Source organism: Danio rerio, chromosome 22, assembly GCF_049306965.1.
Source record: "Danio rerio strain Tuebingen ecotype United States chromosome 22, GRCz12tu, whole genome shotgun sequence".
Lineage (NCBI taxonomy): Eukaryota > Metazoa > Chordata > Actinopteri > Cypriniformes > Danionidae > Danio > Danio rerio.
In genome coordinates this window covers 39,780,477-39,805,456 of record NC_133197.1, presented here as the reverse complement: position 1 = coordinate 39,805,456, position 24,980 = coordinate 39,780,477, and the positions used below count along the sequence as shown (strand labels likewise).

Sequence of the window (24,980 nt, the reverse complement as noted above, 5' to 3'; positions counted from 1 at the left end):
TCTGCATACAATTTCCTTTTTCCAACTTCCATCTTTCCTCTGCATGCTCTCCTAATGTGCCCAATTTTTCCGCAGTTATGGCACCTTGCATCCTTAAAATGACATACCTGAGCGCTATGATTTTTCCCATGACATCTATAGCACTTTTTCTCTCGTTGACTGAAAGGTCGCACTTCCACCTTATGTACAACACTCGAGTGCGAGTCATGCCCTCGCAACTGCTGCGTGTCTTTCTCAGCTGTCTCCATGCTTAATGCGATTTCGAACGCTCGTGCAAACGTCAGATTAGATTCTGACAACAGCCGTCGCTGGCAGGCTTCGTTGCGGATTCCACTCACGAATCGATCACGCAATGCTTCATCCAGCGTTGCCCCGAACTCACAACTCACAGCACACTGTTTCAGCTCCGCTGCATATTCCGTAACTGTTTCATCGGCTCTTTGATTGCAATGATTAAAACGAAATCTTTCGGCAATCAGTAACGGCTTTGGTTCAAAATGACTCTTTAAGGTGTCGACAATTTCTTTGTACGACTTATCCTTTGGCTTTTCTGGTTGTACCAAGTTCCTCAGTAAACCATAGGTTGTTGCCCCCATCACGCTCAAGAGTGTTGCAACCTGCTTCTCCTGGCTTATCTCATTCGCCACAAAGAACTGTTCCAGCCGTTCAATGTAGGCCGACCAAGATTCTGCTTTCGGAGCAAATTCACCTATACTTCCAATGAGTGCCATCATCCGAGCATTAGTTTATCCTCGTCGCCAACTTTTACTGTGATATACTGACTGTAAAAGATACACTTGAGTCGGAGCGTCCGTATTAAGCAACAGCTTTACTTTCTGCTTTCAACCGAAACTGCCAGAACTATATCAACTACTTCCGTACTACGGAGTCCCTATTGTTTCAAATACAAAAATGCAAACATCAATATATCACATGCTAATGAAGCATTCGCAAACACTTGAGCAACAACAACACTAGCACATACTCCATCACTGTTGTGCAAGTTTGTTTGTATTTGCCTTTAATTAAAACCTGGGGCCTGTTTCAGTAAGGAGGTTCAAACAACTCAGAGTTTAAACTTGAACTCTGAGTTGATTTACCGAGAGATTAAAAACTTAGAGTTTTCGGTTTCAGAACAGCTGATCTGAGTTGGGTCAATCAACTTCGAGGAGACCAACTCAGAGTTAAGCGCGCACACCGTGACTTTAAAAAGGCATTATCAATGGAGCGCAGACATTACGAGTGACTATGGCAATATCTTATAAAAGAGATCACCATTTCTTTCTCCGGCTGAAATTGATGTTCTCATGCAAAGTTATAGCAAATATGAGCGTATATATTTGAAAAGAAGCAACCATCAGTGAAGAAGAGACAGTTAGCGTGGGAAAACAGCTGCTCAAGTTAATGCCTAATTTCACTTTAAGTATGTAAATATTTAAGTATAATAAAATAAGTAATGTAATTTGTGACGTTTATATATTTTTTTCTAAACTTTCTTTTATACATTTATTAGTTTTAAATGATTTAACAGTGCACTTGTGTGTCTGCCTTTTTTTTTGATAAAGTGATAGAAGTTAATATAACATTTAGAAGGTAAGCAGTACTAAAAATATTTTTTAGAAAGAATAATAATCCCATTAATCTAGTTACATGCATGTCGAAGGTGAATTTAATTTAATTATTTATTAAAAAAGCATAAGCCATTCTATACAGTTCTTCTGTGTGTGACTAAAATGTAGGCAATAGCTATGTTTCCATCCAAATATATTACATAAATGTATGTGCAAAACTGGAATAATGCATAAAAGATGCGAATAAAATTCCATCCAACGAGTCAAAGAGAAAAAATCGTCACTTTGATTAAACTGGCACCAAATATCAACAGTAAAAACAGAATTTACTGTGGTAGAAGAAGCTGCGTCAATTAATTCTTTATTTAGCCTAATTAATGTACTTGCGCCTCGAACACAATGAACACGTGGGGGCGTCTGAAGCCATGAGACGCGGAGACTCTTGACACGCACCAGACGTTCGGAGGTAATTAATAATATACACTAATACTGAAACAGTTAAGGCATTTTAGAATGACTAAAACAATATTTAAGACATGTTACAGTGTGCCCAGCCTGCTGGTTTGTCCATTTACACACATTTTCATCATCATATGATCATGATCTTTTTTTTAATGTACATGCTGTAATTTGTTCAGTAAAAGCGTTTCCATCGTAGTTTATGCGCACATTTTCTATCGAATAAAAGTTTATCCTACTTAGTTATGCGCGTTTTTTATGCATATTTTAAAAAGTTATGTGCATCATGACGTTTCTATCAATCGTTTTTATGCACGTATCCAAAATAAGCATAAAAATAGGTGGGTGGAAACGTAAGGCTAAGGCGAGAAATACCGCTTCATCTTTAAAAAAGGGGAGGAGACAGACAGAAACTCTGAGTTTAGAGAATTAAACCTGCTTCTGACCAGGTTAGATTCACAGAGTAAGTTACCACAGTAACTGACTCTGAGTTAAAGTTACCTCTCTTTCAGAAACAGGCTTGACTTACCCTGCTTTCTCGAGTTTAACAAAACTGCCATTTTGAAACGGAAAACCCAGAGTTTCTCTCATTTCAGGGTTAAAATACTCTGAGTTTTCAGTTAACCTCCTTTCTGAAACAGGCCCCTTCTTAAAAACATACTAAACTCACATATGACATCATCATTTTCATAGAAACGCCAATAAGCATAAGTTGGTATAAGATCCTGACAGTGTGTTAACCTTGAATGAAAATATTACGGTTTGACGGTATTGTGATTACTGCTCTAAAATAACTTCTTTTTAAATGTCTGGTTAAAAACAAAAAAAAAAAAAAGCTGTCATGCAAATAAACAGGCAAAAAATATTAAATGTATCCAGTTTTTGGCAAAACAAAAAAAACATTGTCGTGTAAACAGCCCCTAACACTATTTCAAAGCATAAGATTGGAGGATATAATGCCACTTAAGATGACTCTCTAGAAACCCACCAAAGAGCAAGCATTTAGGGTTGGGCGATGTTGACCAATTTGGCATCGTAGGATGTGTAATGTGAAACATCACGATAGAATCGTCATCATGTTAGAAGGGGGGGGGTGTATAGGGAGGGTTTGATAGTGCGCGCGACGTGTCTGAAGAGCGAGGAGGGATCCGGGGGTGAGAAGGATGCGCGATTTCCAGATTATGACTCGTTTGTGGCAATTATGAGTCCCGCAAATGCAAAGACTTCCGGAACTTCTGGGAGACTTGGGATGTCTGAATATCACGTTTAACAACTATAGTGAGACGCGATCCCGGAGTACATCCTTGATAAACTGTCTGAAGTGCACTGCTCTCTGGAGCTCAGACGAGCGCATGAAAGTGTGTGTCTGTGTGTGTGTGTGGTTAAGTGATGTGCATTCTCGGCGTACGGAGGGCTGTTCAGAAATGCTAGGTAAAACTTGGTGTGGATGTGGATCATTTTCATTCTAAAATGGCATTTTAGCAATAAGATGTATTAGTGTAAATGGGGCCTGAGTGTGTATTTTTCGCGAGCGGGTTTGCGATGGGGGCGGAGAATCGGCAATGCCGGCTTAGAATCGTGTTGTCTATTGGCCATCGGCGATGAACAATGGCATCGTCTATCAGCCCAACCCTAAAAACATTGGAGATCAAAATGGTATAATTGTCAGCATTTTGGTAAAAGAGCAGTACTTTGAGGCATGAGACTGTCATGCACATCCCAAAGGTAGTAGACAAGCTCTACAATGTGAAGGCAAAAATAAAAGACTTCTTATGAAAGATAAGCACAAGTATCTCCGATACATCACACCTTCTTGAAAAAATAATGAAATCCTCACAGAGAAATAGGAGGGCTTCTTTTATTACAGTAGACTGATCTTCAATGAAAATCAAAAGCTTTTGTACATGCAAGAATGATTTATATGTAGATACTGACGTTATTGAAGATTCTTTGCCAAAATCTTGCCAAATAAACTCTTCTCCAGATAAAGTGTTGATTCATTATGGTTTCTGAAAACAAATGTACTCATGAACTAAACAATGGTGCTCCTTTGGTTGAAGGTTCAAGAAACCCTCAAGTACTTTTTTTTGAGATGTTAACAGATTTGTGTGTGTTGAGCATCAGTTAAGACAATGTTAGCACCTGTTAGCTGTAATTGTGGGTAAAACTGGATAATTCCCGGGCTTCCGGGTTTAAAATGATAATTGGGGCAGATCAAAAACGGTGACGCAGTGTATATGTGCGATGTAGTGGAGTGATGACACGTCGGCTTCTCATTATTATTCAAAGCAGAGTTTTCTTATCCTATGAGAAGAGCCAGCTTCTTAATTATTCGTAACTGTGCGTGCTGTCCAAAGGCAAGACAAACCTGCAAGTGCCAAGCTGTGAGACCTATTGTTGATAACTGGGTGAGACAGAGTCCACGGACCTACGGCACACAGTATTGAGCTGTTCATGATGGGTCGTATGTGTTTGTTTCCATGATCCACGGGGGTTTGTTGCATGTTTTTCCCCTCAATGCTGTCAGGGCCAATATAGCAAAGCGGTTTATGTGCAGCAAGCATTTTTTTTGTCGGGAGAGCAGCACGAGAATAGGAGAATGGCGGACGTTGTCTTTTATCAGGAGTTCATTCACATTTAGACACATCGCCATGCTGCTGTGTTTGCCTAAATCCTCCATATTACTAGCAGGGCTAATGGTTGAAATAGACAGGGCAAGAGACCTGCTGCACTAAGTCTGCATTCAGACCCGGGGACTGAGGGAAAAGACCTCATTTATAATGTTTATATGAACACCATTATCTTTATGATGATATAAATTGTGGTGATCTGTACATGAAATTATGAATGACAAATGTAGCAGGGCATTAAATTAGTTAATTTATTTGCATTTTAACTTTGTAAACTATAAAATCATGCGTCTGCTCACGGTTTGTGTCTCATTTGTCGACTAACAACAGTTGTACGCTCCCCTCCTTCTCCCCTGCTGGCCGCGCCCATTATCATGCACCTTTTGAAAAAATTCTGAGGTAGACTTGAACCGAAAGTGGGGGATGTCACGACCCTTTAAAGCCATAAGTTCACGCAAAAATTATAATTCTGTAATCATTTACTCACCTTTAACTTCAAGACCTTTGAGTTTTTTTTTTCTTTTAAAGAACGATGGAAACCGTAAACCATTGCCTTTCATAGTATTTGTTTTTCTACTGTGGAAATCAGCTTCAAAATATCTTAATTTGTGTCCAACAGATGAAAGAAAGAAAGTTTGGAACAACTTGAGTGAGTAAATGTTCAAATTTTGGGTGAACTATCCCTTTAATGCACTCCTTTGAAATAAAAAAAAAATGCTATTACAGATATATTCTCATAGAAAGCACATTTCACAAGTATTTTTATAGCATGAGATCCATCATCAGCACCCTGAGGAGGGTGTGCTGTTTGCGTGATTTGCATGTTTAACATGGTTAGAGGGTCTGCGGGACAGACGACAGAAACCCGGTGAATTGTTGCAGCTCTGAGCGCTCTCTAAACACAGGAAGGATTTACACTGGTTTTATTTTAACTGACAATTGATCATGGGAATATCGCATGGCCTTTTTAGGTCTTAAAATAGCTCCCCCAGTTCCTCTACTTGGCCCGGAACCCTAAAGGGACGTCGGAGAAGAAAGCTTACTGCCATCGATTAAAAAACAAATGATAAAAGCGAGCGCAAAATGAAAAAAGATTCATTCATGATCAGGAATGCTTATTGGAGTCTGTTGTGGACTTGAAAATAAAGACTTTATAATAAATGCAGACTATTAATCATTTATTAAGCACTAGCAAATAGTTCATCATTTGTTAATCATTAACTTTACAGCAATTAGCAAGCTGGTTCTAAACACAGCTACAAATGCTGCATTCTTGACTTATAAGCACATGTACAGTTGAAGTCAGATTTATTCGACCCCCTTTGATTTTTTTCTTTTTTCAATATTTCCTAAATTATGTCTAAAAGATTCAGGAAATGTTCACAGTATGTCTGATAATATTTTGTCTTCTGGAGAAAGTCTTATTTGTTTTATTTCGGCTAGAATAACAGCAGTTTTTAATTTTGTAGAAACCATTTTTGGGACAAAATTATTCACCCCTTTAAGCAAATTTTTTCCGATAGTCTACAGAACAAACCATCATTGTACAATACCCTAATTACCCTAACCTGCCTAGTTACCCTAATTAACCTAGTTAAGCCTTTAAATGTCACTGTAAGCTTATAGAAGTGTCTTAAAGAACATCTAGTCTAATATTATTTGCTGTCATCATGGCAAAGAGAAAATAAATCAGTTATTAGAGATGAGTTATCAAAACTATTGTGTTTAGAAATGTGTTTAAGAAATCTCCCCTCCATTAAACAGAAATTGAGGGGGAAAAATAAACGGGACTAATAATTCTGACTTTAACTTTAAACACAACAGTTCTGTCTGGTTCTTGAATCTGATTGGTTGATAGCCGTGAGATATTTTGCCAGTAACAGCACACAGGCCTCTTCACCTTTGTGTATTACTCCACCCATATACAAGCAGACGACGCTCTAGAGTTTGACAAATATTCCTGCTGTTGGGCAACAATGTACTTTTAAGGCTATTTTAGTGGAGAATGTTGTTGTTTAGATTGCAACTATGCAGTTTCTTTATAAGGATAGTGCCTATTTTAAAATATTTATCATTTCTGAGAGACTGCGTGCGTTTCTGAGTGCGTCGGTGACCATTAGTCAAAGATGGTTGACAGCATAATAAGCCCTTGCTTAGAAGATAAAAACTGTTGTATTTTCTTGAGCACAAATAAGAAGCTGAAAAACGGAAGCGTCGCGGTTTTTAAGGTGGACCGGATTGAGTCAATAAGAAGCTACGAATAAGAAGCTGGATTCAGCTTCGTCCCTCCTTATCGCAAACACAACAGCAGTCTGGTAGTGATTGCGCTGCTTTTTTCGGGGTTAATTATTAATTAATAAATTTAATTGTTAATTATTATTGATATAACGATCGCTTAAAGCTTGATATGCATTGTGTATAAATGTCATGTAAAGAATATATGCAGTTGAAGTCAGAATTATTAGCCCTCTTCGATTTTTTTTCTTCTTTTTTAAATATTTTCCAAATGATGTTTAAAGAACAAGGAAATGTTCACAGTATGTCAGATAATATTTTATCTTCTAAAGAAAGTCTTATTTGTTTTATTTTGGCAAGAATAAAAGCTGTGTTTAATTTTTTATGAATCATTTTAGGGACAAAATTATTAGCCCCTTTAAGCTATATTTTTTCTCGATAATTCACAAAACAAACCATCATTATACAATAACTTGCCTAATTACCCTAACCTGCCTAGTTAACCTAATTATTAAATGTCACTTTAAGCTGTTATAGAAGTGTCTTGAAAAATATCTAGTCAAATATTATTTGCAGTCATCATGGCAAACACATGAGTTAATAAAATTATTATGTTTAGAAATGTGCTGAAAAAAATCTACTCTCCATTAAACAGAAATTGTATATATATATATATATATATATATATATATATATATATATATATATATATGTAATGAAAAGTAACTACTAACCATTTACTCCAATAATTTTTTATTAGATACTTTTTTACTTTTACTCAAGTAACTTTTAAGGTTGTTACTTTTACTTGAGTAAAAATTTCCGCAAGTACTTGTACTTCTACTTGAGTATAGATTTTGGATACTCTACCCACCTCTGGTTGTGATGATATTACATTGTCATTCTGGCATTATATAATGAGTGGCATAATATGCCCTTAAAATGACAATAATATTGTTTATCGCAATATATTTTGATGCAATATATCCTACAGCAGAAAATGGATATCGTGATAAAACCAGCTGAAACCAGTTTATCTTGACAGACTGTCTAAAAATGCAGTGCTCTTGTAAAGAGCTGCAAAAGATGCAAGTCTAAAATGGTCACGCACATCCGTCAACCACATTTGCATATAAAAACAAAAGGATATATAAGAGTCGGTCTCATCTCACGCTCACTCAAGTCTAAACCCTTTCTCTACTTATACACTAAGAAGGACATCAGGTCAGTCATAGCATTTGCATTAAAAGAGATTTCAGTTTTGAAGCTTATGCACAATGCAAGTTGTTCTGTTGTTAGGAGAGGGTTGGGCTCAACCTTTGAATATTGAATAGGCAGTTTCCTAATTTTAACAAACATTTTAATTTTCATTATAGGGTTTATTTGGTACTTTTGCATCTTAAGTACACTGTAGAAAAACATATCTGTTAATGAACAGTTTCAGTATTTTGTGTGTTTTCAGTTTATTTACGGTTGTGAATTGCATTATGAGATGTTGATCTCTGCTCTATTGCCTTCTGATGGTGAAAATTCAACTCTGCAGTTTAACAAAGTGATTTTTAATGACATTTTAGTCGTTTAAAATAATAATATAAGGCATAATAAATAATACCTAAAAAAATAAGTGTGTAAAATAACTGAAAATGTGATGGCAATTTATAACGAAGTTTTTGGAGGGTAAAATACAACATCAACACTGACAATACAGCACACTACACTATTAATTTTAATAATTTGAATTTTAACAAATTGTAATAGGTCAATTTCTTCAAACATTTTAAGGTTAAAAGCTGTTAGAAGAAAGATCAAGCTCCCATAATGCAACTTAAAAGCAGAAATAAACGATAAGAATTAAAAATAAAAACTTGAGCTACAAAAAAATGATAATCTACAGACGTAATCTACAAAGAAGCTTTACAGTTCTGTAGCTGATTGTGACAACACACATCTGCCTCTTTAAAATATAAAAAAAAAGCAAGTATACTGGAGATTGATTTCTTATTATTCCGGTTGTACCCTACTCATACCGAACAAAATCGAGGTACAGTACATACCACACTGTGACCTCCGTCCACTATTACAGCCATAGTAAATAGTGATTATCCTTTGGTTGAACTATTGCTCAGATCAATCTAAGGTCAAACACAGATGCAGGAAGAGTCGTTAGAAGCAAAAGATGATGCCAAAATGTGGGCAAACTCTCCGTGACTATAACTCAGGGGTGTAAAAGGAGGAAGCGATTGATCTTGAGTGAAATCAACTGGGGCAACAAGCACTTCAGGCGACACGTTTGGAAAAGTGCAGCAGAGCAATGGGAACGGGAGGAATCTGCTCTGTGTATACATTAAGAGTTGATTAATCAGGGTTTCTGGCAAGCCTTCTGAGAGCGGCTGAGGTCTGTTTATAACCACGGCGAGGGATAATGAGAGGGAAAGAGACAGGTGAAATCATACCTGAACATGATGAACCCGATGGACTCCACCGCAGCCCTCCGGACGTCATCGTTTACATCACTGACCTGACAGAAAGAGGACCAAAAACACTCAGCACAATGCCAGCATTGCATTTTTAAAGGGGCGCAAAAATGAAGTTTGCTCACTATTTACTCGCCATCAGTTGGCTATTAATACCCTTTAGGAGTTTATTTCTTCTGTTAAATACAAAAGAAGATATTTTGAAGAATGTTGGAAAACTATTGACTTGCATAATAAGTTTCAACATTCTTCAAAATATCTTCTTCTGTGTTCAACTGAAGAGAGAAACTCGTATTAGTTTGAAACAATTAAAGGGTGAGTCATACATGACAGAATTGAACATTTTTGGGTGTTTAAATCATTACTTTTGGACTGCATCTGCTTGATTTATAGCTTCACGTGTAATTTAGAAAAACTATATACATGCATGTCTCAAATTTGAATTAGAGGAGTTTCTCAACAGTATACGTATATTACATTGGCATATTCATGTTTTGAAGCTCAAAAATACAGCAGAAGAGGGAAAGTAAATTTGCCAGACGTCAAATAAATAACAGAAATATCGCCCCCTGTAGGAAATACACCAAAAATAGCTTTTTTTTAAATAATGTGCAGCTATTTCGTGTAAAAGAATAGTTTTTAAGTCTTCATGGGTCAATACTGGAACTGTTAATTCTTTTGTTTTGTTTTATTTGGTTATTTTCTTAGGACTGAGGTGTCCACACTCGGTCCTCGAGGGCCGGTGTCCTGGAGAGATAAGCTCCAACACTAATCAAACACACCTGAACCAGCTAACCAAGCTCTTACTAGGTATACTAGAAACTTCCAGGCAGGTATGTTGAAGCATGTTGGAGCTAAAGTCAGCAGGACACCGGCCCTCCAGGACCGACTTTGGACACCCCTGTCTTAGGATATGTCCTTTTTTTATTACTTTCGGTAATTGTTTATAAGGTGAGATAAGACTAACAATCTTAAATGTGACCCTAGACTACAAATGCAACGATTAAAGATTTTGGTTGTGCGATTATAGTCTGAGGAATAATCACAGTTATCACGATTATTAAGCATTCATTCATTTCAAAACACTGCTAGTTTCTAAAATCACATGAAAACTACTTATATTTTAAAGTGTTGTTTACTGCTGCTCAGTAAACAAAAAATACGACACAAAACAATAATAAAAAACAAACAATAGTCCAATTCCCTTTGGACTTAAAAATAAGTGAAAAAAGTTTTAGCATTTAAACATAAATAATAATTTTACACTAAAAATAAATGTCAATAAATATATATGTTTTAAATAAATAAATAAAATTTAAATAAATGAATTTAAAATAAATTAAAGTTAGATAAATAAATTAAATTAAAAAGATTAATTAAATAATTTTAAATAAATAAAATAAAATAAATTACAATACATAAATAAATTACTATTTAAATAAATGAACATTAATTTTAATAATTTAAATAAATTAATTAAATGTAAATAAATGTAAAACAAATGAAAATAAAGAAATAATTTTTAATGAATTAATTTAAAATTTATAAATAAATAAAAACTTATTTTTAATAAACTAAAATAATAATTAAATTAAATTAAATTAATCAAATTAAAATTCTTTAAATAAAAGAATGAATAAATCAATAAGTAGTATTTGTCTAATGTAAATCTAAGTTACATAATAGCTAAGTATTTCCCTTTTACAGTGAAGAAATGTAAGGCTGCTGAACCTATCAACTTTATAACAAAATACTTTGATATTTTTAATATGGGAGAAATACAGGAAAATATCTTTACAGGAAGATAGCGGGATATATTATGTTACACCTCTGAAAGGATCTAGCAGACTCGGACACGGCTCCAAACAAGAGACGAAGTCAGGAGGACCTGATTAAACTGGGTCAAGTCGCACTTTTTCTCTTATCGTCGCTATAATGATTCCACTTTTGAGCAATACCCCTCAGATCACAAATATTTATTGAAAACCATGAATAAAATGGCAATGAATAAACTATGAAAAAAGCTCTCGTCTGTAACTGAAGTATGAGCCTCATATTTGTTTGCGTCTAATAATAAAGTGTTAGTCTGGAATATGTGCGCTAGTGTGAGACTCACAGCCACGTGCAGCAGGCGTCGGATGGCTTTGTTGTTCCCCGAGCCGCAGTACGCCATAGCCACTGTGTACATTCCCGAACGGCGCAGGATGGGGTCCTGTCGGGACAGTGAGATAAAGCAGAAGCTCAGGGTAACGTCTGAACGGAGCAGACATCAGCAAACCACACAGTTAACACATTCACAAAATAAACACAGCATTCTGGAAACAGTTAAGGCTACAAAGAGTTTATTCTGCCTGCTGAGAGACCGAATTAGCATGAACGCATAGCAAAATAACCCAGAAAAGTTTGTATGAAATAATGTAATACAAAGCATCTAAAACAAAAGCAAAGCCGACCGCTGAAGCACAAAAGATGAAGCTAACATCTGACTGAAGTCTCAAATTAAAAACATGAATTATTATAAAAGAATCAATTCTAACAACGAGACAAAACATCATTTTTTTATATTTAATTAATTTGTTCATTTTCCTTTCCGGCTTAGACCCTTATTTATCAGGGGTTGCCACAGCAGAATGAACCGTCAATTACTCTGGCATATGTTTTACACAGCGGATAACCTAACATACATACTCATTCGCGAACAACCTCAAACACCCAAAATTTATCACCACCCTGGCAAATTCTGACTTCAAGTTATATTTATTTTATTTTATTTTATTTTATTTTATATTTCAACCCGGAAACGATATCGGCTTGTGCCAAAAGATATTAAGATGATGTACAAGAGGCATCCATGTGCAAAAATATATTTCTATAAGGAAAGACTTTTCTAAGTAACTTTAGGTCTGAATTATGGCCAGGAGTATATAATGTCAGGGTGACTGTGCATCAAAAATGAACATTTACCATCACTTCTGGAGTGAACGAACACATTAGGCCTTGAAACAGAGTGTGAAGTTTTACTTTGAGCTACTTGTACATTAAGATAGTGTTCAGAAAAACAACACCCTTGAAGAAACTCGACACAGAGGAACATAAAAACCTACTGCCATAATGCAAATCTTGCATTCAAACTAACAAACAAATGATCAAAAGAAATTTATTAAAGCAATTCAAATATATAAAAAATGAATTGATGTTTACTTTAAACTTATTATAAACATATATTTATATTGCTCAAATATAATGATTAAAATATTTATATTTATGAAGAGTTTAGTTGCAAAACGCGATAAACGCCATTTTTTGACATTTGGATTTTATAATTGGAAATCACTGTTCAGATGCACCTTAAGCTATATGTGAATTGCTGCCATTAATAACATTTAAGAATGTACATTTTAGGCCTAGTACAAAATGTATTTTTCACAAAACGCGATATCCGCCAGACCCGTTTCTTTACAAAGTGCGATATAACGGTTATAGAATGCTCAGGAAGCTGCACGAGCTCAGCATCCCCTGTGAAGAGAGTCGCCACCGGTGAAGTGCTTCGAGTTTGCTCATTGATTTAGCGATACAAGATGAAGCCTTCAATTTCACAAAAATGTATAAAAACGCTACAAACATGGGCCAGAATAAAATACGTCTGTTTCACAATACACAAATGCAGCAGGGAACGAGTCTCCGCTGATGTCAATTAACAATTAACTCCTCCCCATCACAAGACACCTGTCTGCAAAGCCACATCTCTAAGTGTCCTTTGTAAGTTTATTTTTTAAATAATTTCTTACATGTAGCTGAGTGACCTATCTGTAGATTTATTTATGCGGTCACACCTATTATCTATAGCCTAAAACCTTACGTTGATTCTTGTTGTTGATTTATTAGAAGGGAACATAAAGGGCACGGGTTGTTATGGAGAAACTTAAACGGTTTTGCTTTTTCACAACAACCAAATAAATATGCTATTATTATTATTGTTATTATTATTACAGTGAAATAATTCATTAAATATGACGGGGCGAGGCGAGCTTGTGTTGCTGATTTGGTGCAACAGAGAATTATGACATCGCAGTTCCGACCGCTCCGATCATACAGGTTCGGTTTTCAGCAACGGTGTGAAGGAGCCGCCCTCCACTCTTCTGTAACAAGCTACAAGCTCGTTTATCCAAGTAACCTAATCTTACTTATCAAACTAAACATTGATTCACTCGCTTTTCTTAATGGATTTACTGTAGTAGCCTGAGGTGGATATAGCGTTTTGCAAAAAAATAATAATAATGAAAAGTTACGTTATGTTGTGTATATTCTGGCCAAATCTAACTCAGACTCTTATTATTATTAATCAATCTTTGTATATATTATTCCATATATTTATAATTTTTACCAATTTAAGATGTTTGACAATGTTAAGATTAATATGTTGCATTTTGGCATGTTTTGACTTATTTATGAACTATTTATGATTTAAAAAATAAATATCCTGGATTTGAAAATTTTCGTGTTCCTGGCCTTCACTGAGCTCAAGTAATGGTTTAATGTACAAAAATTATGAATGAACTTAAATAGTCAAATAACCCAGATTTCTCAAAATGGATATATCTCATTTTGCAACGAAACTCTTCATATTTTTGTATCGATTTAGCACCGGTATCGAAATAACCCCACACGATACCCAACCCTAGTTATCAGTGCTCACGTGACGGCACTTTGTATTTAGCTTTTTGCTTGTACAGTGACTCTGAACTTTCAAAACACCTTTCAAAATGCCTTTTCAGATACAAAACACGAAAATAAATAAGAAAAATAAATAAATCAAAGCCGGTTTGAATTTTTTTTTTTCATGACAGACGAAAGTCGAATTTATTTAACATGCGAAAATTACGGATGAAAATTTGTGCAATAAACCTAAATCAGCCGTTAGCCCAACTCCTTCGAGTTAAAGAGAACTGGGATTGGGTGTTAACATCTGTGCTCACCTTGTCCCTGCAGAGACTCTCGATGAGCGCGTCGGCCTCCTCCATTCTGCCATACATCACCATGGCGATGCCGACCGCGAGACCCCGCAGGATCTTCTCGTGCTGCGTCTCCTGAGCGTAGCCCACCATGTCCTCGATGGCCTGAGCTGACTTTGAGCCCAACATCACCAGTCCCAGAGCAAGACCGGCCGCTTCACCTGCACAACAACAAATAAAGACCACCGCAGTGAGACTAACATACATACTACATACATACATAACATACTAACATACAAACACGGAGAGGGTGGGGCATCAAGTAGCCCATCCCCTTTCTAAAAAACAGCCAATAGTGTAAAATGGAAATATCTTTAAGCCTTGTGTTCTGTTGTTGATGTTCTCATTTTATTTTAAGTCTTAATTTGGCCAGAACATAGTCAACTAATAGATATTATTGAAGGAGCGAGACTGAATCTTGCGAGAGCAGGACTGAAATCATCCCGAGCAGGTCTCTAATTTAGAAACAATTGACTTAAAGCATGTATCAATGTAAATATTACAAGTATTTGATTTCCCAGTTCTGGGTTGTGGCTGGATGGGCATCCTATAGGTAGAAATAGCGAATAAAAAAATAGCTGAAGTAGTTGGTGGTTCATTATGCTGTGGCGACCCCTAATGGGCTAAAGATAAATGAATGAATGCATATTTGACATACCGGTTACTGCATCATCCTGATAAAGGTTTGATTTGAGCAGATCGTAGACGTCTTGGCGAGCGGTGCCCAGCGCAGCTAAACCCAGACCCAGAGCGCCACCATGACGGACAATCTGAAAAAGAGAAATAGAAATTTCTGCAGATGCAATGCTGCACAATGCTGGAAAAATATGTGTTGTTGTTGAGTATTGCGATAACGATATTATATTTACGTTTTACGTTTTAATTAAAAAAGTAACATGTTTTTCAGATCTAATTAATCGTAATTCAGACAAAAAAAAAAAGCGTTATAACATTATAAACGAGTGAAAACCTGAGCTAATATGCTGACTCTGATCGGCCGTTGTAATTTTCCCACTCTAGCCAATAGCAGAACTGCAACTACTAAGAAAGCGGGGCTAAAGATAGTAAGACCTGAAAGTAAGAAAGGCATTATCTAAATCTTACTGGTCAGATTTAGATAACGCCTAAAACAAATGTAATTCCTCACATCTGTGATGCGCATATTCAAATCAATTCAAGTTTATTCTTATAGCACTTTTCACGTTAATTATATATAAGCACAGTTTACCTGCAGTTACATAGTAGATAGGTGATGTCTATGTATACACATTCAATGAAGTCTATTTGTGTGTATTAAGAGTATGTGTTGTTCTCGAAGTGCTCGGATGATGGTCGTATATTGCATTTATTATATTTGGGATAACAATAATTTGGCTATATATTGTGCAACCCTACTGTAATGTTATATTACACCACTGAATATATTATTATTGCGGTACTGATATTTTGGCTATATATTGTGCAACACTACTGTACAGCTATATTACACCACTGCATATACTCTTATGATGATATTGATAATTTGGCTATATATTGTATAGGCCTACTGTACAGCTATATTACACCACTGCATACACTTATCGTGATATTGATAATTTGGTTATATATTGTGAAGCCCTGCTGTAAAGCTATATTACATCACTGCATATACTATTATCGCGGTATTGATAATTTGGCTACATATTGCGAAGCCCTACTGTAAAGCTATATGACACAACTGCATAAACAGCTATCATGATATTAATAATTTGGCTATATATTGTGCAAACCTACTGTACAGCTATATTACAACACTGCATATACTCATCACGATACTAATAATTTGGCTATATATTGTGCAAGCCTACTGTACAGCTATATTACAACACTGCATATACTCATCACGATACTAATAATTTGGCTATATATTGTGCAAGCCTACTGTACAGCTATATTACAACACTACATATACTCATCACGATACTAATAATTTGGCTATATATTGTGCAAGCCTACTGTACAGCTATATTACAACACTACATATACTCATCACGATACTAATAATTTGGCTATATATTGTGCAAGCCTACTGTACAGCTATATTACAACACTGCATATACTCATCACGATACTAATAATTTGGCTATATATTGTGCAAGCCTACTGTACAGCTATTTTACAACACTACATATACTCATCACGATACTAATAATTTGGCTATTTATTGTGCAGCCCTACTGTACAGCTATATTACACCATTGCATATACTCGAGGCGATATTGATAGTTTGGCTATATATTGTGCAGCCCTACTGTAAACTATATTATACCACGGCATACATGCTTATTGCAATATTAGTAACTTTGCTATATATTGTGCAGCACAACTGTACAGCTATATTACACCACTGCATATACACCTATTGTGATATTTATAATTTGGCTATATATTGTGCAAAACTACTGTACAGCTATATTACGCCACTGCATATACTCATCACGATATTGATAATTTGGCTATATATTGTGGAGCACTACTGTAAACTACGTTACACCACTGCATATACACTTATGGCGATATTGATAATTTTGCTATATATTGTGCAAGCCTACGGTAAAGTTTTAACTGAGCGTGATTGTGAACGTACATCATTGCTGGCATTCTTCAGCTGGCTCAGCAGGTAGTCGATGATGTCTCCGCCGTGATTAGCGTGGATGAGCCCTAGCGCATACAACCCTCCGCCCTCCTGATAGGCTGATCCAGGTGAGGTGTCTTTGGGCAGATACGTCGCCATTAACTGCAGAGCTTCTTTTTCATGACCCTGTATACACAAGTGCAAAAACACTACGTTAATGGTGATGAAATAAAGTTAAGGAATTTAATACTTCAAAATAGCTAATATCTGATTAGAATGAATGATCTATGGTTAGAGCTTAAAAATACATATGATTAAATTCAAAAACTAAATCAAACTTTTTGCGGTGTTTAACTTGTTACAGATAACCATAATTATCATTTTTTAAAACAACAAATAGCGTATAATAATCCATAAAATACCTAATAATCGTACTACAGTTCTGTTTCGAACATAAAACAAAACGAAAAAAACAAACCTACCTAGATACAAACATATCTAAAACAAACAAATAAAATTCTTATATAAAGGAAAAACAAAGATATTTCAACAAAAAAATCTAAAAACAAATCACCATCTAAAGCTAAACTCCTGAAGGAATACAAACTACAAACCTATAAAGCAAAAACTAGCATTTAAAATCAAACTAATAAAAAAACAACAACATCTAAATACTAACACAAGCTATCTAAAAACTAAACTACAAAAGCAAAACAAAATACAGCACAAAACTAAATAACCAAAATAAAAAAATAAACAAAAAAGTACAAACTAGAAAACAAATAAACAAGCATTAAATATTTCGACTGAATATCTTAAAACAAACCACTAGCTATGAACCTATAAAACATAAAGCATTTAAAATGAATATAACCAAAATTAAACACTAACGCCCCATTCACACACGGGGCGTCAGCGTCAACGCTTCCCATTCACTTTGAATGGTTGACGTCAGGTGTTGCCAAACTGCATTGTGGATCCGTCTGCGTCACTCCAGAGGCATTGCTCGCTGCAGAAGTTGGGACTAGTTCAACTAGCTCGACGGAAGTGTCAGCCAATCAGATCGATGTATGCCAATACACCAGCTAGACAGTGGCCTATTACTGACTGAATTTTATTGGCTGACACGTCTATAATGTTTGCGTTAGCCCCAACTTCAGACACGCCTTCAGTCAAGCGTTGACACTGAAGCTCCGTGTGAATGGGGCATAACAAAAACATATACACAAACTAACGAACACAAATCCATCAAAAATAAACATTTAATAAAACAAAAATGGAAAAAAACAAGCAGATGTAAACAAAAATATACCTAATAAATGTCAAAGATCTAAAACAAAAACATTTAAAATTGAAACACCTCTAACAAAATATGTAAAAACATTTTAATCACTATCTGAGACCTTGTGAATGACGCCGAGGCTGGCTGTCGCTGTGAATTTGGCCCAGTTTGTTGCTCTTGCCAGCCACTCCAAATTCTCTCTGCAAAATAAAAACACAATTTACTGACACTATATACACTCAACTAAAACATCTGGAAATCTGCAGTTTTCTGTATTTTGTGCTTCATGTTTTTATTTATCTATTTATTTCCACTTTTCAATTGCATCATGGGATCTTGATCTTTCTTGCAACAACTTTTAACTCTGAAAACATGTAAATAGTGACTTTTATGAACATTGTCAAAAAGTGCTATATTGTCTGGGTCGGTGTTTTATATTACGCTACAAAAACCTTGTAATAAATTGTTTTACAGTACATTTTACAGACTCCTTTCGCTGTATATTATTTCTTATACATTATATTATCTCAAATGACTAAAACGTCAATAAAAGTCACTTTGTTAAACTGTAGAGTTGAATATTCAAACCCAAAAGTCAACATCACAATTCAATTCACAATCATAAATGAACCCAACACGCACAAAAGACAGTAGCTGTTTATTAATAGACATTTTTAACAGTGTAATCAGTATAAACAGGCCAAATTTACACTAGCGATATATAATGTAAATTTGGCTTACCGTAGAAACTGGTCACTCGTTGTCCCCGTATGCATGAAGGAGTTTGCTATGACCGTCGCTGTGTGACACACTGAATTTCGCACCGCATCCTGAAACAAGTCCCATTTAGGCTATAATTAGCTTGTGGAGTATTGTGATGATTTTATTCATGATAAACTCACAAAGACTAATAGACTCTTGAAGAGACAGTTTACCTAAAACTATTTAAATTTAATTCAATTCAATTCAATTCAGCTTTATTTGTATAGCGCTTTTACAATGTAGATTGTGTCAAAGCAGCTTCACATAAATGAAGCTTTAAATTCATTTGTTCATTTTTTTACAAACCTGACTGAGTTTTTTTTTTTTCTTCATAAGGGCCATTTACATTTTTGCAACATCTTTTAGGGCCCATACAAAATTATAGGGCTGCTCGATTATGGGAAAAAATCATAATCTTGATTATTTTGGTCATAATTGTAAAGATTGTTGACAATTATTTGTTTTCAGAGCGACCGCAACTTGAAGTAGGAGTGCAGTCCCCCCGCCCACCGACATTGATTGACAGGCACGTCACCTAATCCTTAGTTTCAGCGTGCGAGTCTAAGCGATGTCACTAAAGGAACATCTTGCTCTATTTTTAGCTGTAAGGCTCATTGGGCTCAACGCAAGATCAATATTCACATGAACGCTCTCATCGGAATTATTGTTTGTAACATTAGGTAGGTTTGCAAACATGTGTACTTTTCATTGCGTCCACCTTAAACTTCAGCCGTTTGCATTTCTCACGTTCACAGAAGCTCCGTGTGATCTTAACTAGGTGCAGCTGGAAACTGCAAGCGCGTTGCCTCATGTGCACGTCTCTCCATTGGAAATAAAATAACAAACTTGCCTGCAGGTCGCACACCAGAAGCACCGCTCTGCGTGGCGCGACACTGACGCAGCGCCATGCATTTTAGAATTCTGGTGTGGGTTTCTGTCGGGGTGCACGCGGTGCCGCTTCAAGACTTGGGGCGTTGTTGTGTGTGCCCTGATGGAAACCTGTGTTTAGAGTTCTAAAATGCGTGGCACGACGATTTGGGACACTTCATATTTCTGCTGCACCACAGAGAGAGTCTGATGTGCCGTGTCGCGGCTTTGAGTGGCGCATCCGGTGCCTCAATCAAAGTTAATTCAGTGTGCGTGGTTATTAGTCTCGGTCTACAAGCTCGGCACTTGAAACTAGCACACAGTTGGCTGTAAAACTATACAAAGACACAAATAATTTTGTACTCTCTGGTCTGTGTCCGAGTCGTACATGTACAGCTGAATGCTGATCCTAGCTTAGCTTCTCTCTGTCTGCTGCAAACACAGAGTAGGTGAGCTCTTGGCTCCGCCCCCTTGTTACATTGGGCGGGAAGCTGAAACCAATTTTCATGTGAAGCAACACGCCCCTAAGACAGCGAGCTGTGTGCACACCCTCAACATAACACCTTTAACACATTATAATAAACAAATCTGAACTGTGCTTTAAACTGAAACTAAACTGCCACACTCAGAACAACCCTAATATTAACATTAAATCATAAAAAGGGTGTAAACTATGTGCCCTTTACAGCTGAACACTAGTATCTTGAAAAAAAATCTAGTCAAATATTATGAGCTGTCATGATGGAAAAGAAATCAGTCATTAGAAATGAGTTATGAAAACTATTATGTTTAGAAATGTGCTGAAAAAAATCTCTTATTTTAGGTTCAACAGAGGAAAGAAACTCAAGTCGTGCTCACTGCAGAGCCACTTGGGCAGAGCTGAGCTCTAGCAAGGGGGAGCTTGAGCTCTAGCTCCTCCTTCCTTGCACTTCTTCTACGAGTGATGTCACTGGGGGTTGGGGTTAGGGGTGGGTGTACGCATTAAAACAGCTTATAGGAGCTCAAGCTCCCCCTCGCTGGAGCTCAAGTGGCTCTGCAGCGAGCTGTGTCACAAGAAACTACTAAAGGTTTGGATCCACTTGAGGGAGAGTAAATGTTTATTTTTGGATGAAGCAGCTCTTGTAAACCAGCCTCTCACCTTAGTGTTTTTGAGGATCATCAGGTCTGTGTTGTTGTTTCGGATGAGGAACTGAAGGTGCAGCTCGATGGCCATTTCTCCGCTGAGTATCTTGATCATTTTTGAGTTCTGATCTTTGGGCTCGTCCTTCTAAAGCAATTGAGATCAATAAAATAAACACCGATTTTCATACAAGCACTGCATTATGTGAAGAGTTAAAGACTCACAGCGTCTGCCGTTTTCCCAGCAGGAGAACTTCCAGCTTTATCCTCTGTCTCCATTGAATCACTGAAACGATATGAAGTATTTATAAATTCAACATGTCAACCATTATGATGAAAAAACAGCATATCTTTGTTGGGAATAGAGGAATATTTCTCTTTAAAGGGCCATGAAAGCCCCTCAGCAGGGTGTTTTCACACCTCTACTTTGGAAAAAGTCAGAAAAGTGGGCGTGTCCGGCTCTGTTTAGGGGGGAGTGTCGGAGGAACTAATGAGGGATGGTGTGGGAGTGTCTATTTGGGCACGCGCTGAGGAACTGCTGTAAGCGTGTATTTTTCATGCAATGTTTGATACCGCACGGCGAATGAGAGAAAAAAAAAACTCAGCATTTCCTGGAAACTTAGATGCACTCGGCAGGTAGTGTCAGAAAGCTGCGTGTGTTATTCCGGTCACAAAATGCGGTGAAAATCCTACACGAGTTTAAAGTTTGGTTGTGGTGCTAACATGTTAACACTCTGTGCAATAGTTTGTTCGATACGAACAAACTGAATAAACAAAGAGCACTGGTCGCTCACTTACCAAATCTGTAGAGACAGGACAATCACCAGCAACTAGAGCCGTGTCTTTATTAAGAGGAGACTACAAGCGAATCCGGATCTCAGCGTTTGCAGATGAGAACAGCTCTCAGGTAAACAATAATCCTCCTTAGACATGTAAGTTATTGTTGTCGAGCGTCGCGTACACTGTTAATCCACACGTGACTCCAGCTGAGCTCTCACAGAGAGAAAATGAAAACAAAACTGAACTGCAGCAAACTATAAAAGCAACACTTCACGCTTGTTTTGCCAACACAACGTGGCGTCTCTGCCGTCTGAACACTGTGACTAATGAATATTAATGAAGTTGCACAATAGAGCGCGCTGATTGGTTTAAACCAAGCTTTACTCATGCATTAATGTAGCACACTGTAAAGGCTGATTTATACTTCTGCGTCAAACGCCGGCGTATGCTACGGCGCTGACGAATAGCCCTTCGCCGTGGCCATCGCCGTCACTGATGTGCACCTATCAAAAAATGTAACTACACGTTGCAACGACGCATAGCGCAAGCTCTGTGATTGGTCAGCGTGGTAGCGCTGACGAGTCTGGGCGGGACCGAGAGCCGCGGGAATGGCGCGAGTGATTGTTTACAAGTGTGGAGTCCCGTGAAGGAGCTCCGGATGGAAAGTTTTGCTTTTTGTTTACCTCATAGTTAAAGTTGTTGCACGTCCGCCGGTTCCTGCCTCAAAATGAGCGAGTTTGAGCCACTTGTACATCCCGGAAGTGTTCAGGAAAAGCAAAATCGCAGCGAAGAAACTCGACACAGAGGAACATTTACACCTCACTGCCAACTAGCGTTTCGGAAGTGTTAATGCAGACCAACAGAGACAGCAGCAGAAGTATAAATCAGGCTTAAGATGTAATAAGACACACTCTGGCACAGACGTCCAGTCTGCACGCTGGAATACACGCTATTATGTCATGACCGTGACGCAGCTTCAAAAATTAGTTTCAAACCGGAAGTACGAATTTGCTTGAAATAACGCAAAAACAACCAATTTACACTTTTTAGTGAAATATATGTGTCCTAATAGTGTTTTTAGCAGTGTGGGACACATATACCACTGTCAACAGCTCAAAAAATGTGTTTTGGTGTTTCGTGACCCTTTAAAGGGGGGCCTATTAGGCTGAAAATCTCTTTTGTAAGGTGTTTAAACACAGTTGTGTGTAATTATAAGCAGCCTCTAATGATAAAAGTGTATTAATAGTGGTAAGAACAGTCTGCAGAAACACTCTGATTGACATTCTCCTTTTGTACGTGTCATCAGAGGGGGAAAGCCCATCGAGCTGCACCTTCAGTTCCTCATCTGAAACAACAACACAGACCTGATGACCCTCATATAAAGCATGCGAGTGTCTCACCTGTCTTTGTCTGGCGTGGGTACAGTGCCCGTGTTGGTAGATCCGGGGACTGCAGGGATGGGTGTGCCGACAGTCCGTAGGTTCTGGATGACGGAGGAGAGGAACTGCTGGCTGGCACTCTCATACAGGTCAAAGCAGATCTGGTAGGCCATCAGCAGGTTATCCTCCTTCACCAGCTTTTCCAAGATGTCGCTCACAGCTTGAGGATCATCCAGGAAAATCAGACACTGCGAGGAAGAGGAACACAGAGAGAAAGCTCAGAGGGAAAACTCAGACTTTTCAAGATAATTAATCGGTATTACTTGACCCCAGTAAGACTGCATAGGATGGGATTATTGAAAAGTAACCACTGTTGGAAATTCTGTGGGCACCTTTGTACATTTAATGTGGAACTGTCATTTGGTGGCTTCATTCTGGACAAGAGTTATTCAAAACGTGGAGAAATCCCTGGGACAACCTTTACCTTACTCCCCAAGAGTCTGTCTTCTTGGTGATACATCCACTTCACAGAACAGAATATCTAAAGCACAGGTTGGGCTAGTCATCGTCACCTCGTGGTTCCATCCCAAAGAGGAAAGAAATCACTTTCGCGAACGCTCACGTTTAATCTGCCCAGTTGGTGGAATGAACTCCATAACTGCATCAGAACATGCAGAGTCACTCGCTGTCTTCAAGAAACCACTAAAAACTCAAATATTTAGTCTCCAGTTCACTTCCTAATCTGCAATTGCCTCTCTGGATATACCACTAACTGTACTCAAAAAAAATAAAAATAAAAAATAAAAAAAATTTACTAATACTTTCCTTCTTAGACTTTACAGGCCTGAAACTTGCCTATAGCACTTATTCATTGTTGCTCTTATAGTTGTGTAAATTGCTTGCTTGTCCTCATTTGTAAGTTGCTTTGGATAAAAGCGTCTGCTAAATGACTAAATGTAAATGTATTATTGCTGTGAGACTGTTGCTGTGAAATTGGAAGAACTCCGATACTCCCTCTTTTAGGGAGTGGGTTGAGCTGATGACTTCTACTGCATCAAATGAACGTTTGTTGGCAAGACTTCCGGACTCCACTCATACTTTTAATCAGAAATGGGGTAGCTTTTTGCAATATTTGGAGAGCACATAGAAGGAAAATTGAAGGGTTGATCTGTTGTATCGTTTGTATTGTTTTATATTTGTTATCGTTTTTGTTTTGCTATCATTTCTATTATAATTTGTTTACATTATTTTCCTGAATGCTGATTTTGTATTGTGAATTTCATGTTGTGTGGGGTATAAAAGTTCTAAATAAAATAAAAAAGTTCAATGACAAAGAAAAAAAGCGCAGAGGAATACAGCTGTATTAGATATTTTTATTTAAAGGGCTCCTATTTGACCTCTTTTATAAGATGGGTCTTTGCTGTCTCCAGAATGTATCTGTGAAGTTTCAACAAAACACTATTGTATTGTTTATAATACAATGCAGAATTGGGCCATTTTAGGCTCAAAGAACAGTGTAGCTGTTTTTGTAGCCTGTGCCTTCAAATGCAAATGAGCTGGTTCTCCCCACCCACCATTTCCACATGTGTTTGATTCTCATGCATAGGGCCAGAAGGAATCAGCGGACATTTCTTGCTATTTCTGCGAAGAATTTTGATAAAAGTCTGCGGATTTCTGCTGAATTATTTTGGGAGTATCATAACTAAAACCTTAATATATGAAATAAAATATAGTATATTTTTAACTTTTATTTAATGCTTAAAATGCAAATCTAATTAGATTCACCTTATTTGGTA

General features: G+C 37.0%; 1 protein-coding gene across 5 annotated transcripts in view; it reads right to left on the bottom strand.

Moving 5' to 3' along the window:
* The window catches only part of psmd1 (proteasome 26S subunit, non-ATPase 1), a 198,210-nt gene that overhangs the window by 162,170 nt on the left and 11,060 nt on the right, over positions 1-24,980 (bottom strand). The window contains exons 7-16 of one of the 5 annotated variants that reach the window (XR_012397389.1): positions 23,206-23,432; positions 21,251-21,311; positions 21,045-21,173; positions 19,019-19,107; positions 18,399-18,477; positions 17,008-17,181; positions 15,040-15,151; positions 14,346-14,542; positions 11,486-11,581; positions 8,445-9,413 (exon numbers count right to left, since the gene is read on the bottom strand). Coding sequence is in view for 2 of the 5 variants with exons in the window: in NM_201184.2 (NP_957478.2) it covers positions 9,349-9,413; positions 11,486-11,581; positions 14,346-14,542; positions 15,040-15,151; positions 17,008-17,181; positions 18,399-18,477; positions 19,019-19,107; positions 21,045-21,173; positions 21,251-21,311; positions 23,206-23,432 (1,229 nt within the window). In the remaining 3 variants the exon portion in view is untranslated. Of the gene's footprint in view, positions 1-8,444; positions 9,414-11,485; positions 11,582-13,927; positions 14,543-15,039; positions 15,152-17,007; positions 17,182-18,398; positions 18,478-19,018; positions 19,108-21,044; positions 21,174-21,250; positions 21,312-23,205; positions 23,433-24,980 lie in introns of all 5 variants that reach the window. The other 4 variants (NM_201184.2, XM_017353144.3, XR_012397390.1 and 1 more) reach the window with 4 other exon arrangements.